The sequence below is a fragment of the Salvia splendens genome, chromosome 12 (assembly GCF_004379255.2).
Source record: "Salvia splendens isolate huo1 chromosome 12, SspV2, whole genome shotgun sequence".
Lineage (NCBI taxonomy): Eukaryota > Viridiplantae > Streptophyta > Magnoliopsida > Lamiales > Lamiaceae > Salvia > Salvia splendens.
The window spans coordinates 31,344,357-31,354,463 of NC_056043.1; the positions used below are offsets into that span (position 1 = coordinate 31,344,357).

At 37.0% G+C, this 10,107-nt stretch overlaps 1 protein-coding gene across 1 annotated transcript; it reads right to left on the minus strand.

The window, feature by feature from the left end:
- Nucleotides 1–4,569: 4,569 nt before the first annotated feature.
- On the minus strand, nucleotides 4,570–5,515 carry LOC121757886 (agamous-like MADS-box protein AGL29). Its single transcript, XM_042153349.1, has 2 exons — nucleotides 5,214–5,515; nucleotides 4,570–5,062 (listed from the first exon to the last, which is right to left on the minus strand). Exons 1-2 carry the CDS (start codon nucleotides 5,513–5,515, stop codon nucleotides 4,570–4,572), a joined length of 795 nt encoding a protein of 264 aa, XP_042009283.1.
- Nucleotides 5,516–10,107: the final 4,592 nt, after the last annotated feature.

Here is a 10,107-nt window from a genome sequence, read left to right on the forward strand (position 1 = left end):
AGGGTTTATCTCGAAAATGGTCTTTTTCACTGTTTTCGGTCGAAAATACCCTTTTGGGGGATTTGATTAATTTGGTCTTTTTACACTTTTAACATTTTAAATCTGATTTTATTTCAGTTATGTACTAAATCTGATATTATTTCAAAATTTTCATTCTTCTTCCCTTTTGTCATCCTTCACTTTGTTTCTTTATTTCAATATTAAATTTAATTTTACAAATTAAATGTTAAATTTCAATTTTTAAATATCAATAATTTTTAATTATAAAAATTATTAAATAACAAAAATTAATAGTCATAATCAATATTTGATAGTGTCTAATATTTAATCAATAAGGTATGACAACGCCTTAGTTTTAATCTATATTTAATAGCTTTAATCATAAATAGATTATATAACACGATTTATTCTGAAATAAATATGCATCTAATGTAAGACTAATATAATTTTCGTTTATTAATTTGAAAACAATCAAAATTTAGTAGAAAATTTCAACAAAAATACTCCTATATAAAATTTTTAGTAGGATCAAATTTTTAGTCAACTTCATAATATTCAATCACAAACAATTATAACAACCGAACGGAGGCGAAGTAGAATAACTCTTATTTTTTCCATCATGATTAATATTATTTTTCTGTACTTCTTCAATTCAGCTGAATATTATATTAAATAACAAAAATTAATAGTTTTAATCAATATTTATAGTGTCCATGAATTAATAGTTTTAATTATAAAAATTTATTGATATTTAAAAATCAAAATTTAAAATTTAATTTGTTAAAATTAAATCTTGAAATAAAGAAACAAAGTGAAGGATGACAAAAGGGAAGAAGAATGAAAATTTTGAAATAATATCAAATTTAGTACTTAACTGAAATAATATCAGATTTAAAATGTTAAAAGTGTAAAAAGACCAAATTGCTCAAACCCACCAAAACCCTCAAAAGGGTATTTTCGACCGAAAACAGTGAAAAAAAATACCATTTTCGAGATAAACCCTCAAACCATGAATGTCTGACGATATTTTTAAAGTTCATGGACTATGAGCGAGATAAACCCATAGTCCATGGACCATTTTTATAGTTAACTCATATTCATATGTATATTGATAAAATATACTACTACAGTATTAAATTTTGATGATAAATTGGTTAAACAAGTGTACAATTAATCAATCAATAGGAAGTAAATATTTGTTTACAAATGCAGCAATCCACTAATATATTTAATTGTAGATTGCAGTATTTTTTTTAATTACCTAATTTTTAAAATAATTTTTCAATCCATGTTTACTTTTGGATTGCTATATACTCCTTCCGTCCCACGAAAATATGCATTCTTTCCTTTTTAGTCCGTCTCATAAGAATATGCACTTTCTAAATTTGTAAAGCCTTTTCTCTCTAATGTGATGTGACTCATTCTCCACTAACAATACTTTAATTATTTTTTCTCTCTACCTCTCTCTTACTTTACTAATTTTATATTAAAATCAGTGTCGAACCCAAAATGTATATTCTTTAGGGACTGAGGGAGTATCATTATGATGACTGGAGGTATGTGATCATTGTGTATATATAATAGTATATGATTGATTTTGTTTCGTACTCTTAGGTAAAAATTAATGTGGTTTTTATATAGGATAGCAATGAGTTGAGTACTCATCCATTAAAATAATTTCAAAATATTTGAATTCGTTAAATTCATTTTCACTATTATTTTTTGTTTCTAATGCCTTAAAAATTGTTATTGACTTTTTTTTATTATACAAATTACTTTAACATGAAAATTTGATATGTTCATTTTTATGTAACTTTTAGACAAAATAAGCTTTAATATTTTTTTATACTTTTGAACTTAATAGTGTCAATAATAATTTTTATTGTATCAAAATTAAATTAAAATGAAAAAAGTAATAATAAACGTAGAGTATTTCTTTATTCAATATTTCAGTTACGAAATGAGGTACTACTAACACATAGAATTTCAAATATTCCTTGTTGACAACATTGCACAGATTTGACCAGCTGTATTTTCTCTTTTGTCTTCATGTAAGAGCATCCACCGTGGTTATAGCCCAACAATAACCCAGCCATAGTCTAGCCACAAACTTCTCCTGCCACATCATCAATACTAAAAATCCTCCTGCCACATCAGAAATAGCTCAGCCATAGCCTAGTCATATCATAAATAGCCCAGACACATCAATAGCCACATCACTAATAACACAATATACGGAATTTAATTTACGAGACATATACGGGAAACATTAATAATACTATTTTAATTTTTTAAAAAAGTACAATAAATTAAAAAAAGTACAAAAATTTTAAAAAGTACATTAATAAAAAAATTACATTCAAAATCGAAAAAGTACATTACTTTAAAAAAAATCACTCTCCGGCTCCCTCGCCTCCGTCGTCGCCGTCGCCACCGCCACCGCCGCCTCCGTCGCCACCGCCACCGCCGCCTCCGTCGCCACTGTCACCGCCGCCTTCGCTGCCACCGCCGCTGCCGCCTCCACGCAGATCGTCATTCATGCTCTCGAGCAATGTGAAGAGAAATCTCTTCTCCTGGGGGTCCGTCGCCGCTCGCCATTCGGCTAACGTCTTCACCATCATCTGGCGCGTTTGTTGACGCGCGAAATACTTTAGCTCCTCTGTAGACTGGCGGTCAAAGGGGGATGCCGACTGGACCTCCTGGGAACCCCCGGCGACCCCCCTCGCCTCCCGTTGCGCCCGCTTTTGCCCAGCGGGCCGAGGTCGGCGGCCGAACGAACGAGGGTTGGGGAGCACCTGTTCCGTCTCGGGGAGGTCGTGGGAACCACCACTGCTGCCGCTGTAATCCCCGGTATAGTTCAATCGTTTCTTCTTCGGCCAGCCAACGTCGACACCTACTCGGAATTTCTCGGAGTCGTTCAGCACAAGATAGCAGTTCCAGTAGGTGAAGTCCTTATACAACCCGGGCTGGGGGGAAGGCTTTCTCCGCTATCATCCTGCAGTCGTCCTCCGTTTGGCCACTACTCTGCATGCGGAGGGCGTTGGCGTACAAACCCGAAAATTGGGAGACGACAGCCATGATTCGGTTCCACGCCTTCCGGCAATCCTCCCCGTTGTGTGGCCTCCCCTCCGGGCAAAATAGCTGGTAGGCTGCTGCTACCTTGCCCCACACGTTGACTATCCTCTGGTTATTAGAAACAAAAGGATCGTCGCAAACACTCACCAACGCCTTTGACAGCGCAACATTCTCCTCGTCCGTCCACCTTCTCCGTACCGTGGGGTCATCCCCACCCGGCTGCGACGACTCCCCGACCTTCTTTCCCTTGCCCTTCTTCTTTGGGGCGCCACTACCCTGCACTGCTCCCCCCGTTTGAACGGGAGTTTCCGGAACTCCGAGACTATCAAACCCCAAATCCGACAACACAAAATCATCAAAGCCGCTCGGCGTGAACTACGCATCCGTTGGGGTCGATGTGTGCGATGAAGCAGTAAAAAAATCAAAACTGGGGATATAGACGTCCCCCCGCGTCACCTGCGTCGCCGGTACGCCCCCCGGCATCCCCTGCGTCGCCGAACCTCCCCCGGGTATCATCTGCATATTGGGTGCCCAACCCCGCATCGCCGGGAACCCCCCCGGCGGACTCCCTCCGGTCGGCATCCCGGGTAGCATCTGCTGCCACGGGTACATGTTGTAGTACCCGGGCATCTGATTCCATCCTCCTCCAACGGGGATTGGGGGAGTTTGAGAACCGCTCGTCCCTGAACTTGGCTCGTTGTTCAGATCCATTTCTCGGTGTTGATCTTGTACAGAAATTAAGATAGAGAGAGTACTCGTTAATACAAGTGGTGCGAATGAAAATGAAGTGCAAATCGCGTATATATAGTGTTTCGAAAATTAAAAATCAAAAATAAAAAATCCGCTGGGCTATGCGCTGGGCGATCCGGGCGCTGCAATGGAGCCGAGCGGATCGCCCAGCGCATAGCCCAGCGGTTTTTGACCGCCTAGCGCTAGGCGAAATTGATTTCCGGAAAACCGCTCGGCGGTTTTCGAATCCTCCAATGGTTCGCCTAGCGACCGCCTAGCGCCGACGCTCGGCTAGGCGGTGCGCTAGGCGCCATTATGGATGCTCTAAGGATTCATATATTAATAATGATTCTCATATGCACATTGCAATGTACTCCATTTAATATATTGAGTAAAAATGAAACATATTATTAATCTATGTAACTAGTTAAGAAGCTCACTACATCATGATTAAGAAAGCAAACTTAAAAGACATAATTAATGAATATTTAATTTGGTGTCACCGTAGGGTTGTCATGAACTAAACTAAAATAAAGCAAAACTTGAAGTTGCCTATTGAATAATTTAATCAATAGATTAATGATAGCTTAATGATAATAAAGAACACTAAGCAAATAAATAACTTTATTCAAAACTTTGTGAATACTTCATAATTCAACAACATAAAATAGGTACTTTAATAAACTACTGTCACTGTAGAGATGAGAAGATGTTTATTGAAAAACTGTAAACTGTGGTGGAGTGAAGTTGGTAGCAACGATGCAACTAATACCCAGGGTGGTGGTGGTGGTAGTTGCCGGGAAATCCTCCATAATTAGCGTTAGAGGTACCGGTGGCGGGGTCATACGGAACAACGGCGGAGGGATCTCCATAATTGTAGCCAGCCATACCATTATTATCCCCCATTGCCGGATACTGCACCGTGTATCCCAACTCCGGCTGACCGTAGCGATAAGCACCGGGGCCCACCGAGGATGACGTGGCACCGCTGAACTTGGCTCCGACCCCGTGCTTGTACATCAACACCGAGTTCCTCAGCTGCTCGAGGTGCTCGTAGTTGAGATTTTCCATCTGCAGCGGAGGAACCATGCCGTCCAGCTCCCTCCTCCTCTGCTTCGCCTGCTCCACCCGCGTCTCCAACGCAACCAGCTCCTGGTTGCGCTGGGCCGTGGCCGCCTCGCTGTGGACCATGATCATCCTTTCCGCTGCATTCACTGGCGGCGGAGCCCCTCCACCTCCGCCGTTAGCTTGGAGGAACCTGATACAGAAGTCCACTATGAACTGACAGATCATATGGTGAATTAAGAAATATTATTTTCTTCGCGCCTTTTTAACTATTTTAGAATGTTATTATATGATGAATTAAGAAATATTATTTTTCTAGCGCTTTTTCACTATTTCAGAATAACCTGTTGGTGACCGCTTCGACGCTGGGGTGGCCGAAGGAGTGGGGCTTGTTGCCCGGGGAGAAGACCACGAGGGCGCACTCGGCGCCGCACAGTATGCTCAGCTCGCTCGCCTTCTTGAAGACGCCTGCGCGGCGCTTTGAGAAGGTGACTTGGAGATTGGTGTCGTTCTCGATCTTCGCCATCTCGATCTTCTGTCTCCCCTTGCCCTTCCTCCGTTGCTCGTTTTCGGGATGCACCATCATGTGGTCGTCGCCGTCTTCGGGATGCATCGGGTAGTCGTTACCGTTATCTGATGCATTCATTGTGAAAAATGAAAATTGATTGGATAATATTTGTGTTTGGTACAAAATGACTAGGTTGAGTTTCTATTTATAATGGAGAGTGAGGTATAATTTTGAAATTGGTTTTACTTCATTATTAATTTGAGTAATTGTTCTTGCTGATTTTGTCACGTGGAGAATCCAACAGAGGAAGAGACAAATCTTTGAACAGGTGAATTCTAATTAATTTTCCATCGTTTTGTTCAATTTTAATCATAAAAAATCACTATTGAGGATTCTTTGTTATGTTTATATAGGTGTCACAATAAAGACCCATTATCAGTATTTTCTTAACATAAAAAATGACAATCCTTGACGCGGGTTCGGGCACATCTAAAATGAAATTTGAAATAATATTTTAATATAATTATAGATAAAAAGTAAAGATTGGTTACTTTTGAACGTGAAGTACTAGCTCGTTCTTAATTGGGAATGCATGACTAAAGTCACAAACAATAATAAATTTCATTGAGAACTACTCCCTTCGTTCCGCGATAGTATAGGCATTTTTTTTCGGCACGCGAATTAAGAAAATTTGTGTTAAGTGAGTTAAGTAAATGATAATAAAGTAGGAAATGAAAAATGTAGAAAGATGTAGATAGAGTAAAGTAAGTGAGAATAAAAATGTTGACTTTTATGGAAATAACTCTACTACTATGGAACGCACCAAAATGTCAAAATAACTATACTACTATGGAACGAAGGGAGTATTGTATACATATGATATTTTTTCTAGGGTTGAGAACAAATTTACTTGTGAATTAGCCTTTAAAAAATACTACCTCCGTCCCCCAAAATTCGTCACAGTTTGACCAGGCACGGGTTTTAAGAAATATAATGGAAAGTGAGTTGAAAAAGTTAGTGGATTGTGGGACCTACTTTTATATATTAGTTTTATAATAAAATGTGAGTATGAATGAGTTGGTGGAATATGGGACCCACTACTAAAAATAGTAAAAGTGAAATGGGACAAATTTTGGGGGACATACGAAAATGAAAAAAAGGGACGAATTTTTAGGGATGGAGGTAGTACTAATATAGGCTAAACATATCCGTGGCCGTGAGTTGCATTATTTAATGAGCGATTCTCGTCGTAATATCTTGATCGCAAATTAATTAATAGGTGAATTGTAAGAATGTTAACGTGTACATCACTGATGTAGCGATGCCACGTGTGCATACGCATGATGCGGCCGGGGAGGACATTTATTAATGTAAACCGAACCCAAAAAGTTCCACCCGGCCTGGTCATTTTGGCCCTTATTGCAACTCGATAGGTAAATTGCACGCATCCTTGCGTGATTTTTTACATGGAGAGAGGGAAATAAGAAAAAAAATACCTAGTGTTATCCCCATTCAGCACCCGCTGCCACACACACTACCTAAACGCTCAAGAACATTCTTGGACGTGAAGATTGTAGATTGAAGATTGAAGAATTGAAGCTTCTACTCCGATAATTCATCCGTTGGGACTATCTAGTTTGATTTCTCTTAGTTTAATTGTTTGAACATTGAGTAGCTGTGAATATGAGGAACTAAATTCATAAGTTTTTATCTTATTGATTTCTCCTTTTCCTTGCTCTCGTGGTTATTTGAATAATTGCTTGTGCCATTGAATGTCTTATTGATTTCTCCTTTTCCTTGCTCTCGTGGTTATTTGAATAATTGCTTGTGCCTTTTTCATTCAATAGATTAGTGATTAGGTACCTCTGGATTGTGTTGAGCCGTAAAAAAGTGAGTCATTGGTGAGTTATAAATTCATTATATTTTCGTATAATTTGGATGTAGTAAAGATCTTATTAGTGGTGAATTACTTATATTTTGTCCATACTTTGCAATCACAAAGCCAATCATTTGAAGTAAAGGAACACATAGGAGAGACATTAACATACATCAGATCATGCACCATGAAAACACATTCATTATCAGTGGCCACATTGACAAGATTTTCATGCTGGGTGTCATTATTACTAATGTGGAGTTCGGGTGTGCACCACCGAGAACCCAACAATATAAATTAAAGACAGTAAAAACAACAAGAAACACTAAGCAAACAAATAACTTTATTCATAATTTGTGGATACTTGATAGTTGATAAATCAACAACAGTAAAATAGGTATTTTAATATAGTAAATGTAGAGATGAGAAGAAAGTTATTGAAAAACTGTAAACTGTGGTGGAGTAATCACGGTGGCGACGGCTTAACACCGGCCGCCGCTGAAGACCCGCCACCATTGAGCTTGGCTTCGGCCCCATGCTCGAACATCATCAACGAGTTCCTCAGCTGCTCGAGTTGCTCGTAGCTGACGTCTGTGCCTCCACGTTGGCCAGCTCGCTGTGGGCCATGACCGAATATAATTATTTATTTTATGCATGAAAATGTTAGTTGAGAGCTGATAATCTGCATATTATTATTTAAACTTATTTTCATATATGAATAAAGAAATATTATTTTTTGAACTCTTTCACGCGCTTTTTTAACTAATTGATAGTATTTTACTTGTACGAGAAGAACCTGTTGATGACAGCTTCGACGCTGGGATGCATGGTGTGGTCGTTGTTGCGTTACCTGATGGATTCATTGTGATAATTGATTGAATAATGTAGGAGTATTTGTTTTTGGTACAAAATGACTAGCTTGATTTGCTATTTATAATCGAGAGTGAGGTATAATTTGGAAATTGGTTTTACTTCATTAATAATTTGAGTAATTGTTCTTGCTGATTTTGTCACCTTGAGAATCCATGAGAACAAGAGAGATATCTTTGGACAAGTAAATGTAAGTAATCATTAATCAAAGTTCTTCAATAATACTATTGAGAATTCTTTGTTATAATTATCTATAGGTGTCACAATAAACACACATTATCAGTATTTTCTTTACATAAAAAATGGAAATTCTTGACGCGGGTTCGGAGGACACGTCCAAATGAAATTTGAAACAATATTTTATTATAATTATAAATAAAAGTAGTATGTCGTAAATATTAGTTAGGGAGTAGTACTTTTTAATGTGAAGTACTAGCTCGTTCCTAATTGTGAATACATGGCTAAAGTCACGAATAATATATTTCATTGAGAATTATTGTAAACGTATGATAATATTTCTAGGGTCAAGAATAAATTTAGTTGCGAATTAGTCTTTGAAAAAGGAAAATTTAAGTCTAAAAATATCCGTGGTCGTGAGTTATATTATTTAAGAGCGATTCCCGTCATAATATCTTGATCGCGAATTAATTAATAGGGGAGCTATAAGAATGTTAACGTGCACATCATTGATGTATCAATGACACGTGTGCATACGCATGATGCGGTCGGGGAGAACATCTATTAATATAAGCTGAACCCAAAAAGTTTCAAGCTCAAAATTTTAAAAAGCTATATTTTTCGTAATTCGATTTAATTGCGTAGGCCTGCATCACATAAACTACATATGAAGCCAATGATTTTATAAATATATAAATTTTAAAGAATTAATTGGTGGGTCTTAAGCCCTATGTTGGTCAACCCTGAGACTGATGGATTTGACCTACATCATTTCATTTTTTTGCATTCTTTTTAATTTTTTCCTTTCTACTTTATCTTCTCTTTTACTTTATTCTCATCTTCTTAATTAACAGAACACCATTTTTTAAATCCTTTGACAAAAAGAAATGTCTCATTTAATGAGGAACGAAGTGAGTGTATTTTATGAGATTGATATGATTTAATTGCATATATAAGCCTTTGCACAACTATTTACATAACCTACTAAAAATGTTAATGATAAATAAATATAAAAATTATAAAAAATTAATTGGGGGGTCTTAACCCACAGTCGGTCAACCCCTGGGACTAATAGATTTGATGTACATCTCTGATGTAGAAGGTCTCGAGGGCATAAGCGAACTTCATAAGTTTCGAGCTCAAAATTTTGGAAAAGTTATATTTTTGTGATTTGATTTAATTGCATAAGCATTTGCACAATGATTTGCATTATCTACTAAAACAATAATAATTATATAAATATAGAATTCTTAGAGAATTAATTTGTAATATTATAAGCCTCGGGTCAGTCAACCCTTGGATCAATAGATTTGATGTACACGTAGATCATTGATGTAGCAGTACCGCGCGTGCATACGCAGATATGGCCCGAGGGAGGACGTTCATTAATGTAAGCTGAAATTTATAAGTTTCGATCTCAAAATATTAATGGATGTATTTATGTGATCGATTTAATTACATAATAACATGTACAACGATTCACACAAACTACTAAAAAAATAATTAATGTTTTATAAGATAAAACTTCAAAACTGATTCTCTATACTTGCCAGAAAAAACTACTAAATCCTTGCCATTTTTCATTAAACCAAATTGTATGAAAAAATATTCTCAACCACAAATAAAAGTTCGGTGGATTCGATATTGAATATTTGACGGTTTTGTTTCGGTTTTGTTTTTTGCAGTGAAAGAATAAAGGTATTAGAATGAATAGAGTAAGACCCTAGTGAATCTTTAGAGATATTTTTTTCATTTTAAATTTTTTAATTCATCATATTTTCGTATAATTTGCATGTAAGCTTATATT